At 34.2% G+C, this 18,008-nt stretch overlaps 1 protein-coding gene across 1 annotated transcript; it reads right to left on the bottom strand.

Annotated features, from left to right (window-relative positions):
• Positions 1-2,364: 2,364 nt before the first annotated feature.
• On the bottom strand, positions 2,365-12,156 carry LOC140890305 (S-linalool synthase-like). Its single transcript, XM_073298066.1, has 11 exons — positions 11,841-12,156; positions 11,527-11,731; positions 11,094-11,350; positions 10,853-10,979; positions 10,271-10,377; positions 9,840-10,072; positions 9,540-9,754; positions 9,234-9,449; positions 3,207-3,336; positions 2,847-3,092; positions 2,365-2,703 (listed from the first exon to the last, which is right to left on the bottom strand). The coding sequence occupies exons 1-11, from the start codon at positions 12,154-12,156 to the stop codon at positions 2,365-2,367; spliced, it is 2,391 nt and encodes a 796-aa protein (XP_073154167.1).
• Between the last annotated feature and the right edge of the window lie 5,852 nt (positions 12,157-18,008).

Genomic DNA, 18,008 nt, shown 5'->3' with positions numbered 1-18,008 from the left:
TCAATGGAAATCCAGAGGAAGAGGTTTACATAAAAAACCTGAAAGATTTTCCTCTAGTAATGGTGAGAAATTGGTGTGCAAACTAAAGAAATCTATATATGAATTGAAACAAGCTTCTCGTCAGTGGTATTTAAAATTTCATAATGTTATCAGATGAAAGATTGTTCACCAAGTGTAGCTCCCATGGTGAAAGATGTCATGTTCAATTTGAACCAATGCCCAAAGAATGATCTTGAGCGGGAACAAATGAAAAACTTTCCTTATGCTTTTACTTTCGAAAGCTTGATGTATGCTCAGGTTTGAACTAGATCTGACATTGCATTTGTTGTTGGGATATTGGGAAGATATCAGAGTAATCCAGGTTTAGATTAGTGGAAAGCTGCAAAGAAAGTGATGAGGTACCTTCAAGGGACCAAAAACTATATGTTTATGTTCAAACGAAATAAGAATTTGGAAGTAATTAGCCACTCTTGTTTTGAGGCAACCTCACATGGTGTTTGGTAGAAAAGTTTCATATCGGGGCTTAAAATTTTTTATTCTATACATATCTAGGACATTACGGATATACTGTGACAATTCAGTTGTTGTCTTTATGGCTAAAAATTAAAAAAAATGATAGTCGAAACAAGCATATCGACATTAAGTATTTAGCAATAAAAGATCGTGTTAAAGATAGAACAGTGGTTATCGAACGCATTAGCACTGATGATTGCTGATCCTTTGACTAAAGGCATGTCATCATTGAAATTTAAAGATCATACTGAAAGCATGGGACTTGGTTCCTTTATGTAAATTTGTTGTAAGAATAAATTAATGAAGCTTTGATGTGATATTTTCTAATATTTGTTGTGTACACATCTATTGATTCGAGAAATATTAATAAAGTTGGACCTCGAATAAACATAAGATTTATTCATTAAGTTGTACAGACTTGAGAGACATAATACATTGTGATACATGTAGGATAATACTCGTTTATCGGAGGACCTATTACCATGATCGATTCATGCATTTTGTTTTCTTATGTATTGGCTTGTATATGTGCCAAGTGGGAGAATGTAAGAAATAATTGAATTTGACAAATCATATTATGACATATTGATAAGTGCATTTTATGCACTTAATTTGCATATTATTTAACTTGGCTTTTGTGATATATCGATCGGGTTTATTTTAATTTTTTAATGTTTTTGTTATGTGAAAAATATTGAAAGTTAATTAAGCACTGAGTAGATGCGTAAAAAAGAATTACGGAGCAAGGAGATTGAATGATGTAATCTTGAGAGACGATTGTCATACTCCATAAACGCAACACCGTGTGTGGGAAAAAATTGTCTTAAGGAGATAGATTATAACTCTAGCATCTAATTTAATTTTATGTTGGTTTCATGTGTTCTAGTACGTTGCAACATCTATCAAGACACAAATCAATCATGTTCTAGTACGTGTTGCAAGTTGCAATATCTACCAAGAGACAAGCCAAACAGTTTCATTTTGCACAGGATTCAAGCCCAACACTAGGGGTGTTTCCGAACGGAATTTAACGGTTCGGTCCGGTTAAAAACCAATTTTTTTTTTGGTTTTTCGGTTTGGTTTAACCGAATTTATATTTATTTATTAATAAAAACAAATAAAAAATTAATTAAAGTATTTAAAAATAATTAAAAAATCAAAAAAATCGGTTTTCGGTTCGGTTCATCGAACCGATCGAAAACAACCGAACCGAAAAGCGAACCGAATTTTCGGTTTCGGCTCGATTCGGGCGGTTAACCAAACTGTGAACACCTCTGCCCAACACAATGAAATCAAACTACGATAATGCATGGAATTTAACACAAGTGCGAAAATCTCTAAATATATTGATCTTCATCATTAGTCCTAGCTGAAAATGTTTTTTTGGTCCTCGTCTAAATGTTCATCATCCTTAACTATCTAGGGAGAGAATGTAAGGAATGTTTGTCTGGAGGAACAGTACTCAACAAGTGGGAATTGATCAAACACACAATACAACTAAGTACATATGATTTTTGAAATAACGTAACAAATCATGGCAGAAAAAGAACATATATCATAATTAAACAGAGCATAAACGTAACGGTATAGCACTGAAGTTTCTATAAGTATTAATTTTCTAAGAAGTTAGATAATATGACGTACGGTTTTATACTCAAAACATATCATAACATATATAACATATTTAATTTCATAATTCTATCTCCGTATCAAACTTGAATGATATGTAACAGTGCTTTGAATAGATTTCTTAGACAGAACATAGAACGTAGAAGAACATAGAACGTAGAAGAACATGGTCTGACTTTTTCTTTGACTTTGAATGGTTTGGAGGGAGAATCTCGCCCATAATTAGGTGCAAATCATTTCATGACTTTCGTGGTCTTCGATCACAGGTTTAATGGGAAGGTAAATGGCTTTCTTGATGTCATTAACAAGTGAAATCTCGCTATCAAATTGGTTGGTCGTGTTGAAAAACATATGAAACACTTTCATGCAAGATAAGTGAAGTTGTCTACACGATTTTGGCATGCTATTGTCGTCCGTGAAAGCGTGTTTCATGATTTGTTTCATTGCCACTTCAAGAATCTCCTTCACATGCGCGACTGAATCTTCGATACCCGCATTCGGGTTTGGATTATGTTTCATGTGAAGATGTACGAAGTTCATTTTCCCTTCGGCTTCTTCTTTCTGTGCATTGTTTCATTCAAAATTGAATTTGAGGGATTAGCCAGCCATAAGCTACCAATATAATTATGAATGAATTGATATGATATGATATTGCATTAATAAAATATTCCATGCAAAAATATCAATGAAATTCACATTAGTACTTGATAGCTTTGTGTATCATTCAGCAAACGGGCAATGACCATGAGCAATTTGGTGATGTTTTGATACTCAAGATTCTGATTTCCATTTGAAGAGGTTAGAGTCAGTAAACTGGAAGTTGCGGGAAGGGCAATGGTGTGAACCGCAATCGATATCGATGCATTTTGGAGATATTCCTCCATTTGTGCAGCATACCCCATCACACTCCATGTTTTTTCCACCATCCAAGATCCGAAGGTTTCTTGCCACTTAATATTTTACATGCAAAAATTAAAAAAAAAAATATCAAAGAAATATAAAATTGTTGTACGTTAGTAAAAATGTTAAATGCTAGCTAATTAGCATGCATACACATCACTCACAATAATTCGTAAATTTGCCACTATTTTGCTTCCTTCATGTGGTGGAAAATTTGCTGCAATTTCATTGACAAAAGCATCAAGGGCATCAAAAATGGTCTTACTATGGCCTGTTAAAATCTCACCATCCCACCTGCAAAGATTTTTTTTCAAATTAAACATGGCATTTAGAATCGAGAAGAAGGTTTCAGCTGCGACATGTCATCATGTTCATATCGATCTATTATGTGTCTCTGCATCTAGCATTTGGTAGATCTCATACAATAACTGTCCTAGCTCAACCATATATATCTTGTTGAAGTATGCTTCTATCAGATTAAATGGAAATAGAGAAGAGATCGGATCGAATAGTACAGATCAGATGAGCTCGGTGTTCAGATGAGTTCATGACCAGATCGTATACAAGGATCAGATCGATGTGATGGTCAGACGAGTCTTCGGATGAGTTCATGCAGATAGATTGCTCGAGTATTGTGACTTGGTTAGAAGTCAGATGAAGTGTCCAAGAAGCTATACGCTTGCAGGCAGATCGATGTAGATCGAAATACAAGGGCAGATCAAACTGATGAATGAAGACTTATCGGGCTGGACCATGTTGATTTTATAATTGGGTCATAAGTTACTGTTGACCTGAAGCCCAAGATGAAATTCGGTCTAATTCTCTATATAAGCAGATGGAAGCTGGCCGAAACGAAATAACAGAAAATCAAATTCTTCAGAATATATTGAGAGAAGAAAAGAGAGCTTTCGGAGGAGAGAAACAAGCGAAGATTGTGACGGGAAGAATTCAAGTATCAAAAGCTTGAATTGAGTCTGTATCTAGCTTGAAAGTTTTTCGTTGTCCATCTCTGTAATAAGCTCTGTTCTTGAGCTTGGATTGTTCTGTTGGTGATTAATAAAAGTGTGTGTGTTGCTCTCCCGTGGACGTAGGCAAATCTTTGCCGAATCACGTAAATACTTGCGTCGTTTAATCACTTTCGTGTGAGTTGGTTGATTGATCTGTGTGCGTTGGGTTCATCTGATTTCTGGGATTGTGTTATTGTTCTTATCTGTGTGTTTCGTTTGCTTGGTGAATTCTTGATCTTCAAATTTCGGATTGATTCCTAACAAGTGGCGCCGTCCGTGGGAAACCAAGCAAAGATGGTGGGATCAATGAAGTTTGATATTGAGAAGTTTACGGGCAAGAACGATTTCTCACTCTGGAGGATTAAGATGCGTGCAATCTTGATACAACAAGGATTGGTGGAGGCTCTTAAGAAGAAGGAGGAAATGTCCGATGAGATAAAGAACAAGGATGAATTGCTCGAGAAAGCACACAGTGCAATTATTCTCTGTCTGGGAGATAGACCTCTTCGGGAGGTGGCCAGAGAAGAATCTGCAGCGGCGGTGTGGCTCAAACTCGAAAATTTATACATGACTAAATCCCTGGCTAATCGTCTGTACATGAAACAGAGATTGTATTCCTTTGTGATTAAGGATGAGAAGAACCTTGAAGACCAGATTGAAGAATTCACCAAGATATTGGATGACTTGGAGAATATTGAAGTAAAGCTTGAGGATGAAGATCGAGCTTTGATACTTCTGAATGCTCTTCCTAAAGCATATGAAAATTTCAGGGATGCTTTGCTATATGGAAGAGAACAGACGATAACATTGGAAGAAGTTATGTCTGCTATTCAATCCAAGGAACTTCAGAGAAAATCGAACACAAACACTGAATCACATGGAGAAGGTCTTACGGCGAGGGGCAGAAGTGATAAGAGGACATCCAGTGGGAAATACAGGCCAAAGTCTAGATCGAAGAGTCAAGGAAGATACCAGAACATAAACTTGGGTAATATGAAGTGCTATGCCTGTCAGAAGGTTGGACATCTACGAAGAGATTGTCCTGAAAGGAAAGGGAAGCAACAGGAAAAATCCAAGGATGATGGTACTCTGGCCATAGCTACAGATGGATATGACTTAGCAGAAGTATTGGTGGTTTCTAAAGGTGATCAAAACCACGAGTGGATACTGGATTCAGGATGCTCCTTTCACATGTGTCCTATAAGATCTTGGTTTGAAAAATTGGAGGAATCATATCAGGGCATGGTACTGTTGGGGAATAATCAATCATGCAGGATAAAGGGCTCTGGAAATATCATAATAAGGATGCATGATGGGATCGACAGAGTACTCACCAAGGTGAGGTATGTGCCCGAGTTGAAGAGAAACTTGATATCATTGGGAACGCTTGATGCTCAGGGATATTCATTCAAATCAGGAGCAGGCAGTATCTCAGTGTCAAAAGGATCTCTCGTTGTGATGAAGGCTGTCAAAAGAAACCTCATGTATGTACTACAAGGTGATACGATTATTGGAAGTACAGCAAGTATTCAGGAACAGCAAGACAGAACCAAGCTATGGTATCTGAGGCTTGGACATGTAAGTGAGAAGGGATTACATGAGCTGTCTAAACAGGTTCTGTTAGGTGAAGATAAGATCGAATCACTTGAGCTGTGTGATAGTTGTGCTCTTGGGAAATCTAAAAGAGTATCGTTTGGTTAAGGAAGTCACACAACTGAGCAACCATTGGCCTACATTCATTCAGATCTATGGGGTCCTTCTCGAACAGAAACTCATGGTGGAGGCAGATACTTCATGTCTTTGATAGATGATTACTCAAGTAGAGTATGGATATTCATCTTAAAGACTAAGGATGAAGCTTATGACAAGTTCAGAGAATGGCTGCTGGCAGTTGAGAACAAGAGTGATCGAAGAGTGAAACACCTGAGAACAGATAATGGGCTGGAATACTTATCAGATAAGTTTGTCAAGCTATGCAAGGAGAAAGGCATTACCAGACACAGAACAGTGGCAGGAACGCCACAGCAAAATGGCCTGGCAGAGAGAATGAACATAACTCTTCTGGAAAGGGTCAGATGTATGCTGATCAATGCTTCTCTTCCTAAGTCCTTCTGGGGAGAAGCATTATCTACTACGTGCTATTTGGTCAATAAGTGTCCATCCAGTGCGATTGGTTTCAAGACACCAATGGAAAAGTGGAGTGGAACACCTGCAGACTACTCAAACTTGAGGGTATTCGGATGTCTAGCATATGCTCATCTGAAACAGGACAAGTTGGAAGCAAGGGCAGTCAGATGTATATTCATTGGGTATCCGGATGGTGTGAAGGGTTATAAGGTTTGGAACCTGGAGTCAAGAGGTCCAAAGTGCTTAAACCCCAGGGATGTGAAGTTTGATGAATCCATACTGGGATATAAAATGAATACAGATGGAAAGGACAGTCAGATCAGTGTGAATGATAAACTACCGATTGAGGTGGAGTATTCTGTGCCAGATGAAGAGGCAGATGAGATGCAAGATGATGATATGACAGCGAGTTATCCAAAAGAGGACTTAAGAAATTATAATCTTGCAAGGGACAGAACCAGAAGGGAGATCAGAGCTCCTAAGAGGTTTGGTGAAGCTGATCTGGCTTGGTATGTACTGACAGTAGCTGAGGAGGTGGAGTATTCAGATCCAAATACTTATGATGAAGCTATGGCGAGTAAACAGAAAAACAAGTGGATTGAAGCTATGAATGAAGAGATGAACTCACTTGAGAAGAATCAAACCTGGAAGCTAGTAGACAGACCGAAGCATCAAAAGACATTGGGATGCAAGTGGATCTATAAACAGAAGGAAGGAACTCCTGGTACATATCAGATCAAGTATAAAGCAAGATTGGTTGCAAAGGGTTTTGGTCAAGTAAAAGGGATAGATTTTAATGAGGTCTATTCTCAAGTGGTCAAACATTGTTCCATCCGGATTATGTTAGCACTGGTGAACCAGCTCAACTTGGAGCTTGAGAAGATGGATGTGAAAACTGCGTTTCTACACGATGACCTGGAAGAAACCATTTATATGGAACAACCAAAGGGCTTCATACATCAGAAAACCCAGAACAAAGTCTGCTTACTGAGAAAATCATTGTATGGGCTAAAGCAGAGTCTTAGGCAGTGGAACAAAAGGTTTGATGAGTTCATGATTGATATTGGTTTTGTGAGAAGCCAATATGACAGATGTGTCTATCTGAAGAAGGATGATGGGCAGGTTATCTTGTACCTACTGATTTACGTTGATGATATCTTGATCGCAAGTAAAAGTAGGACAGAGATATCATCCTTGAAACAACAGCTCAACACAGAGTTTGAGATGAAAGATCTGGGTGAAGCGAAGAGAATTCTGGGCATGGACATAGTGAGAAACAGAAAAAGGCAGGAGATTCATCTGAGTCAGAAGAACTATTTGAAGAAGGTTGTTCTGCGGTATAATATGAATCATGCAAAATCTGTCTTGACCCCTCTGGAACAGCATTTGAAGCTATCTGCGAATCAGTCACCTGAAAGTGAGGAAGACAAGATGAAGATGGCTGGTATTCCATATGCTAGTGGAGTGGAGAGTCTCATATATGGAATGGTATGTAGTAGGCCTGATCTGGCATACACAATCAGTGTAGTGTCAAAATTTATGGCTAATCCGGGAACATATCATTGGGAAGCTTTGAAGTGGATTCTCCGATATCTCATAAACACAACTGGGCTGGGATTGAAGTTTGAGAAACAGCAAGATGGGATTGATCCGGTAGTTGGATATGTGGACTCAGATTTTGCTGGAAACTTAGACACGAGAAAGTCGTTGACTGGTTATGTGTTCACCTTTTATGGCACAGCGATCACCTGGAAGTCTAATTTACAGTCAGTGGTTGCTCTTTCTACCACTGAGATAGAATTCATAGCTGTGACTGAGGCCATAAAGGAAGGATTGTGGTTAAAAGGGATGATAGCAGAGTTGGGTGTAAAACAAGATCAAGTTGTAGTACACTGTGACAATCAAAGTGAAATGCACTTGACGAAACACCAAATCTATCATGAATGATCGAAACACATAGACGTGAAAATGCATTTCGTGAGAGATGTAATTGAAAAAAGAGATGTGATCCTTGTGAAGATAGCATCAGAAGAAAACCCTGCAGATGCTATGACGAAGTCACTGCCGTATGCTAAGTTCAAGAAATGTTTGGACTTAGTTAATGCGGTGATTGGAAATTAGCCAAGGCGGCTAGGATGGAGAGCAGCATTCCTTCTAAAAGAATCAAGGTGGAGATTGTTGAAGTATGTTTCTATCAGATTGAATGGGAATAGAGAAGAGATCGGATCGAATAGTATAGATCAGATGAGCTCGGTGTTCAGATGAGTTCATGGCCAGATCGTATACTGGGATCAGATCGATGTGATGGTCAGACGAGTCTTCGGAAGAGTTCATGCAGATAGATTGCTCGAGTATTATGACTTGGTTAGAAGTCAGATGAAGTGTCCAAGAAGCTATACGCTTGCAGGCAGATCGATGCAGATCGAAATACAAGGGCAGATCAAACTGATGAATGAAGACTTATCGGGCTGGACCATGTTGACTTTATAATTGGGTCATAAGTTACTGTTGACCTAAATCCCAAGATGAAAGTCGGTCTAATTCTCTATATAAGCAGATGGAAGCTGGCCGAAACGAAACAACAGAAAATCAAATTCTTCAGAATATATTGAGAGAAGAAAAGAGAGATTTCGGAGGAGAGAAACAAGCGAAGATTGTGACGGGAAGAATTCAAGTATCAAAAGCTTGAATTGAGTCTGTATCTAGCTTGAGAGTTTTTTGTTGTCCATTTCTGTAATAAGCTCTGTTCTTGAGCTTGGATTGTTCTGTTGGTGATTAATAAAAGTGTGTGTGTTGCTCTCCCGTGGACGTAGGCAAATCTTTGCCGAACCACGTAATACTTGCGTCGTTTAATCGCTTTCGTGTGAGTTGGTTGATTGATCTGTGTGCGTTGGGTTCATCTGATTTCTGGGATTGTGTTATTGTTCTTATCTGTGTGTTTCGTTTGCTTGGTGAATTCTCGATCTTCAAATTTCGAATTGATTCCTAACATATCTTTAACCAAAAAATTCGTTGCGTAATTATGTATAACGTTGAGAAGTATAATAATATGGATACCTTTGAATAGCTGTTGTCAAGAGGCGTTGCTCGCTTACTGATCCTTCCATGTCGTAGAAGTCATCCGCAACGGTGACAATAGTCGCGGCCTTCGCCATAACCACTCTCATAATAGAATTGAAAGGATGGCAAGAGCATGATGCAATAGCATAGTATGTATACACTGTTTTATCTCTTCCAAATCCCATCTCACTCAATCCCCATTTCTCCGACCATCTGTTCCAATATCATCACACAAAAATTGCATTACGAAGAATATTATTTCTAAAATTTTGAAAACATCTAAAATATTTTCTGAATCTGCACCTTTTCATTTCTTCCAACTCTTGTTTGTATATCGACTGCCGAAATTCGTAATTTTTCACCGCGAGTCGAGCCAAGTTCTTGTTGTCAAGGCATGATAACCTGTAAAATGAGGCCTTGCCAACCCATAGAGGACTCTTGTTGTGTTCTTCTATCCACTTTCTATGGTTAAGATGATCGAGACGAGCCGTCCAGGGGACATCCATCTCATATTTCATCTGTAAATTCATTCATATTATACCATATCATTGTATAATTTAATTAACAACCCACATGCAACTTAATTACAATAAGCATAATTACCACATTTCGGAGTCCATTGGAAACAACAAAATTGTGATCATCAAAATGATCGAACATAGTAGCAGTGTGAAGTATAATCCTAGCAAAGTCCCGTGCATCGTCCATTTCGCTTTCTCCCGGAAACGATACGTCTGTGGCTCTGAGTACACTATGCATTGCACTCACAAATTGCTTAGGATTTTCTTGCATTTGGGCCATCACTTTTGCATCATTTAGAAACCAACAAAAGCTCTCTACAAATTGCACATGTATCATATCTCCCAAAAAAAAAAAAAAATTTGCACATGTATCACATATACTATATATAAAACTTTAGCTAGGCGTATGTCCGTCAATATGACATCAACGTCAAATTACACTATCTCTAACTATATATGTAGTGTATGATAGAATTCATTATCGTGTACGTTGTCAAATTTTTTTCCGCTTACCCGGATTTACGTAATATCCTTGCGTTCTCAGTAGCCTAAAAGTCAATGCGTCTTTGAATAATCTCATCGGCAATGTGTCTCCGAACGAGTTGTTCTGACTTTCATCACTGGCATCAATCATCATTAAGCAATTTACATATTCATCTCACCACATGATAAAATAAATAAATAAAATTTATTTTGGGACACTGCAGGCGAGTATTATGATTTATAATTATTGGAAAATTTTCCCACAAACTTGTCTGATTTTGAATTTTAGTCTATTAACTTGTCTAATGATGGTTTAGTACACTATGTTTTAATTTTCGATCGAATATTATCGTCCAATGGTCTAGCTAACATAATCTATGATTTAAATAATTTCAATCAAATTACTTATACACCCTAATTTATTAATCTTAGCTTGATCTTAATTCATAAAATCTCTAATTGATTACCTAGCTAGTAAGCTACCGTGAATGTTCGTGTAAATTGTAGGTACAGCAATGTTCATAAACTTCCCTTGTTCCATACCAACTTAAAAAGTTCACTAAATAATAAATAATTATAAAGGATATAATCATGTTTAATTATACATTTTACCTGTTATAAATTCGATGGAGTATCTGGTCCATCTCTTTGTGGAATAGTTCCGCTAACCCTAATCTCTCTATATGATCAACCATGCAAAGATTAATCAATTCTTCATCCACCGGATATTTGGCCGGCACTGCATAATTAATTAATGCATGCAAAACCAATTAGAGTCTCCTATAAATATTGTTGAATTTTTAAATAATTTTGATTTGGTAAATTTAGCTCTATATATTTTAATCAAATTAACCTCCTCCATCAGGAAAATTTTGAACGAGTGACTCTAGGTATGTGAGGCAATTGACGTTATATGTGGTCATAAAAGCGCGAGCCGTGGCCGAGGGCGATCGGAAAAGCGAGCCATCGGAATCGAGCCGCTTTATGATTTCTTCTTCACCAAAATCATGACTAGTACTACTTGACATTGGCAAGGCCTCCAAGTATGAAAGCAATGGAAGATGATGATATAATCCAGATTCCGATCTTTCCAAAGCTAATTTGTTTTCTCTGCAATTTTACCAAATAAGCTGACTATATATATATGTTTCTCTTTTTTAAGAAGTTAAAATAATAATAATAATAATAATAATAATAATAATAATAATAATAATAATAATAATAATAATAATAATAATAATAATAATAATAATAATAATAATGTAGAGTTTGGGATTCTTACGTACATTTCAAGTACTATTTGGCGGCGCTTGAAGAAAATATCAGCAATGGGAGCTCTCAAACTTTGGGGGAAAACAACCCCCAAAGCCGCTGCCTCCGCCAATTCAATGGCCGCCGGAAAAACCAAGACGAACCAACGTGGCAGATTCTGATTCTCGTATACTTTGAGTAGAATCTCCTCCGCCGTTTTGGACTCCATAAAAGCCAGCCCTGGAAATTTATAAACCAGCTGATAAATTTCTATATAATTAATTAATTTCTTCTGCATATATATTCAAAAAAATCAAGAAACATAAAATGCAATAAATTTAATTAGGACCTTGATTTATATTTGTAAGACCACGATTCCATTTCTTAAGAGCAACCATGCAAACAAGAGTTGCAGGCAAAGCATCAATGGTGGGAATTAAATGGCCCCAAAAACCTCCTTCGTTTTGGTTGGCGATGACCCAATTCAGGCAGCTCTCGAACAAAGGACTTTGGTACTTCAAATTTTCAGCAGGAATCATGGCTAACCAAGCAGTGTCATAGGCTGATGGAGAAACAAATGATTGCATTTTTATGTAATTCTCTGAAAATAATTCTTTCTGAACCTCAGAAACTAATGACTCAACTAAAAATAAAGAGGATTCCATATTTAGATTATTGTTTTTTAATAATTTGTTGTTAAACGTTGTATATGCTGATAACATAACACCTCAAGATATCGATATTTATAGAGTTTTTAAGCACGTAGATCACTTAAATCCATGCATGATCTATTCTAGACACTTGGCGAAAATTATTGAAGACAGCGGAAAATAATGAGTACATAGCATAAAAAAAAATTTAAATGTCGTTGACGCCAAATTTTAAGTTTTTTGTTATAATTAAATAATTTACAAGGATAATTAGAGCTAACAAAACTGTTGACTATATATATATATCCATGTTTTAGTGTTAGTTATTATTAATATTATTAGATGTGCTTTTGTAAGTTAATATAATAAATGGTGTCTGTCTCCAACGGAAGCATCAAATTTACCATTCAGAATGTGTAGCCGTAATCGACCCACAAATATCGGCCACGGAAATTGTTGGGCAGTGTTGGCCGGTAACATTCTCTAGTAATCACACTAGACAAACCTAGTTATATGTTTTGGTCCAAAGATTTGTGAATTTGATTTTAAATTTACGTTCCCAAATTAATTTTTGGGCTAATTGCATTAATCTCCCCGGTGAAAAGTCTAAAAATCATAAAAACCCCCTAAAAAATATTAATAGGCTAATGCATCCCTCAATTTTTTAAAATGTAGCACATTTCACCCCTATGTTATACAAACCCGGGCACATTTATACCCTCTCATAGGGGTTTTTATGCTAATTTTTTTAAAACATAGGGTCTTACGTGCTATTAATTTTATACATGGTGTTTTATGTCTTTTAAACTTTTCACATGGGGTGTGGATGCAATTAGCCCTTAATTTTATCATTTAATTTTATTTTTTTTTAGTTATAAAAAAAAAATGAACTCTATAGCATGCACCGAAATATTAGATATTAAAACGAAGGATTTGAAATCTCTTAGATTCACTAAGTTTTGATGATAATATATTGGATAATCCTTGTTGATGGGGATAATTAATCAAATTTGGAAGGATGAACACGAGATGTTTTTTTTTTTTTAGAATTACATTTTTTGTCCTGTAATTTCCATATTTTCTATTTTTGATCTTGTTAAAAGTAAATTTGCAATTTTAGTCCTGTAAAGTACATTATTTTTTTCTTTTTTGCTCCTATTAACATTGAATTCGCAATTTTAGTCATGTAACTTACATGAGTTTTTCATCTCAAGTCCTGTTAACACTGAAATTAAATTTTTAGTCTTATAACTTGCATTTTTTTTCATTTGTAATCTTGTTAACACTGAATTTTTTTTCTTGTAACTTCCATATATTTTTATTTTTTAGTCATATTATCGATAAATTTACATTTTTAACTCCATAAATTGCATACTTTTTTTATATTTTTAATCATAATATATCATGATTTACATATTTTAAAACTTTTAAAATTTAAATGAATTAAATAAAAAAATCAACTAAAAATTATTCAAAATATTTTTACACTAAATATAATCTTATTAAATACATAATATAAATAAAACTATTACTTTAATGTGAATCATGTTTTTTTTCGGTTTACTTTTGATATATCTAATCTGAAATCGAACCATATAATTTTCGATTTTAAAATTTATATCTGAACTCCAAATTTCGATTTTTGGTTCGGTATTTTGTTTCTTGGGTTTGGATTTATGGTCTTTTTTTTGTTTTAACCAAAGTTTAAGTACGTACTCACGTCATCTATGTTTGTCACATACAATTTTCGGCAGAAACTACAAATGAAAAAAATTATAAATTACATGATCTTTTTTTAGAGGACAAATTACATGATCTAAACATGAATGTTCACCTTTAATATGACTAAAAATAAAAATATACGGAAGTTACATGACAAAAAAAATGACAATTCAGTGTTAACATGACTAAAAATAAAAAAAATGCAAGATACTGGACTAAAAATATAAATTCAGTGTTAACATGACCTAAAATGAAAAAATCATGTAAGTTACAGGACTAAAAATGCGAATGCAATGTTAATAGGACCAAAAATAAAATAAAAAAATTACAGAACTAAGAATGCACTTCTCCCTTTTTTTATGTTGAAGTCCCTTCTTTTGATATTTGTCTTTATGATCTTCACTTCCCGGCGACACCAACAAGTTTTCTAAATTAATAGACGATGGTGTATGTTTTAGATTGACTCGGGTATATATGTCTTGTGTTTTATTGTTTCAGTTGTTACTTTAGTTTATGTTTATGTTATTCGCACAAATTAGAGATGTCTGGAGTACTTGTATTAGAACATTTTGGTCCATAAATTTATTTTCGTAAAAAAAATTTAAAATAAGCAATGAATAAGTTGAATGAAAGTATGTATGTGCATGTATGTATACACTAAGAACTAAGCTGTTCATTGATGACGTTTTAGTGTGCTGAAAAAAGAGAAAGATGGAATTCAGCTAATTTGATGTAAGCTTTGGTTAAGGCATAATACTCAATCTAGCTAAATCCTATATTCAGGGTTTTTTTTTTTTTTATTTCAACCTCTGTTATTTTCATGGTACCCAAAAAGTCATACATGTTAAGATTAATCATCCGATTTGGTATTTGTTACTATTGATCCGTTAATAACTCATTGTTCTAATCATGTTACATTGTAGGAACGAACGTTTTTCGCTTTTCTAAAAAAGCTATAGTTGATGGTGATTGTGTAATTCAAATTTTTTAAATCATGCAACAGCCCAAAGACGATGGTTTGATCGCTCTACCAAGAAAGAACAATTATTGCACTAAACAATCTCCCTCACAATAATTGAACTACTTGCAATCAATGAAAATCAAACTCATGATGACCTTAAACCAATTGTTAAGATATGGTGATTAGAAGGGGGCTGAATAAACAATCACACTAATTTCTTCAAATAAATTCATTGACAACATGAAATTTGTAATTCTCGCAAGTCAATATCAGTTGGCTAATAAGATAAATCTGTGTGGACGATAGCTTAACTGACAGATTGAACACGGAAAATTGGCTTGTGTATGAAGATAAAATAGGCTAACTGAAAAGTAAATGGGATAGATTTGTTTCTGAATGCTTTGATATTTGAACAACTTCTATGTCACTGTTCTTTATAATGAGAAAAATTCTTTCACTATAAAACTTTGGAGATTACAATATCTTGCAAAGTCCCAGAACAATTGACAATTAATACTTAAATAGTGCATAACACTCTGGTTTTACAACTTTGATTGCTAACTGTCAATTTACCAATGATTTTACAAAAAAAATCTCTTAGCACAAACTTTGGAGATTACAACATGTTGCGAAGTCCCAGATCAATTAATACTTAAATAGTGCCTCACGCTTTGGTTTTACAACTTTGATTGCTAACTGTCAATTTACCAATGATTTTACAAAAAAATAAAAAATAAAAAAAATAAAAATAAAAATAAAAATTCTCTTAGCATAATGTGATCCTCAATTATTAGATTAGAATATAAAATATGAGAAGTGTCAACTAACCCCTGTTTCCGAGCGTGGCACTCATCATTTTTCTATATCTAAATGAAATTTAATTTTTGAATGTTTATATATATATATATATATATATATATATACTTTAATATTTTATCATTGATAACATTATTCTTCACCCTTGGAAAAATATGAATACTACATTACTACTAGCACGCTGACTTTATGAAAAAAGATCGCCTTGATCAGGTACTATAATTTATCAGTGATGACTCTGCCTAGTGCCTATATGTTCATTAATTACTCTTCCTCAAAATGAGGGGTGGCAAATTTTACATAAATTTCGATGTGTTCCGATTTTTAACTCGTTATTGTCCCGAATTTTTCTCGTTCCGAACTTTTCCCGACCCGATCAATTTCGGAATCGGGATCGAGATAGGCACTATTTTCGACGGGATTCCGACCCGACCCGAATATAAAAATAGTATTTTTTAAATAATATTTTTTAATTAAAAAATAAATTTTTTTTTAATTTTATGTTTTAATATTAATGTTTTATAATTATATACCATATAATTTTTTTATATTTATCTTTTTTAATATTAACATTGAGTTATAAATTTTTATTTTGTTTTTTTATTATTATGAATAATTATATGTTTTTTTATTAATCAAGTAGTTGTTTTAGTTTATTTGTAATGTACTAAAAAATGTTTTAGTTTTTTAATGGTTATATATAAAGAAATTTTAATTTATTTGTAATGTATTAAGAAATTGTTTGATTTTTTTCATATATTTTTTTAAAAAAATATTTTCATAGAATTTTTTTTTAAAAAAATATTATTCGGGATTACCCTCTCCCGACCCGACGGGATCTCGAATGTTCGGGATCCTGAACATTCGGGTCCCGACACTGCTCGGGTGCGGGATCGGGAGAAAAAAAATATTACAATTTCTATCGGGATGTGAATCGGGTAAGGGGATTACGGGACGGGTCCCGACCCGATTCCACCCTACTCAAAACACATGTAAAAGAAGGCTATGCATTTTAGGTACTATCCATCCTAGTTTATCCAGTGAATAATGTTCACATGAAAATTTTGTTCGAATCAATTATTTCAATAATTTTTACTTATATAATCGTTCAACTAATGATATCTACAGATGAATTTGTGGAGTAAATTTTATTATTATTCCACTAAAATAAAATATTTTGTTGAATATTTCCTATAATTTTAGCCATGGAAATTGGTTTGTTTTATATTTTAATTATTAGTTATATGTGTCGTAACTTGTCAAAGTTTAATTTTTATTAAGCAACTTCAATTTGTTACGAGGTACTATGAATTGATAAGTCGTTGTTCGCCTTCATTTTTCCACATCTCTTTTTTACTTTGTATGACTCTAATTTTTTGGGAAGTGTGTGTTGACGGGATTCGACGCTGCCAAATTTATGGTTGCATAACTTGACAGTAGCAAGGATCAGGACTGATCATGAAAAAGAATTTGAAAACTCATCTTTTTCGTCTTTGTGTGACAAGATGTTTTGGACAAAAGCATTAAATACAACCAGTGTTGACAACATCTTTAATAAGACCTCAAATAACATGCAGCGGAAAGTTGTAAAAACGTGAATAAAATAAACTTGCTACCAAATAAATAAACACGAATGTTTAAGCAATAGTCAGCGCCTCAACACAAAACTTTCACTAGAAAAATAATTCAAAAAGTTTACAAAACTCTAAAACTAATGAATTATTATAAAAATCAATTTTCTCAAAAAGTGTGAGAAAATAAAGAATAAAACATCTCTTAAAAATTTTATGTAGAATAGAATAAGAAAAACAGAATAATAAGACGAGCCACGAGAGCAACACAATTAAATCTTCAATGCTCTCAAACTCTTCAAGGCAATCAAGTAAACAAGCAACGATCACGGTAAAACTGAGCTTAATTCAAATATGTTTCTGAAATCTCTTAAGATGTAAACTCAAATTTTTTCAGAAGCTCTAAGAAATCTCGGTCCGTCCCTCCACGCTTGTTCACTCCTTCATATATAAACCAAACAATCCTCCTTATATTTGTTTCATAATTCTTGATCAAATCAAATCTACAAAGATAATAAACAAATCAATTAGATATAAGATAAATAAATATTATGATAAAATCAATCAAATCTCAAATCTACTTACGTAAGGAAATAAATAATATTAAATTTTATCTCCAAGAAATTTCAAATCCAAAAAACGCAAAAAAATTTAAATAAATATTTTTAAATATTTAAAAAAATTGTAGGAATAAATATTCCTTTCAGAGAATAAATCTTATATTACACATATTAATTAATTAAAATATATAAAAAATTATAAAAAAAAAAAACAACAGTTTTTCTCGTTTTACTTTG

The sequence above is a fragment of the Henckelia pumila genome, chromosome 3 (assembly GCF_033568475.1).
Source record: "Henckelia pumila isolate YLH828 chromosome 3, ASM3356847v2, whole genome shotgun sequence".
NCBI classification, from domain to species: Eukaryota; Viridiplantae; Streptophyta; class Magnoliopsida; order Lamiales; family Gesneriaceae; genus Henckelia; species Henckelia pumila.
Note: the sequence above shows the minus strand (reverse complement) of the source record. Positions and strands in the feature narration are given on the sequence as shown.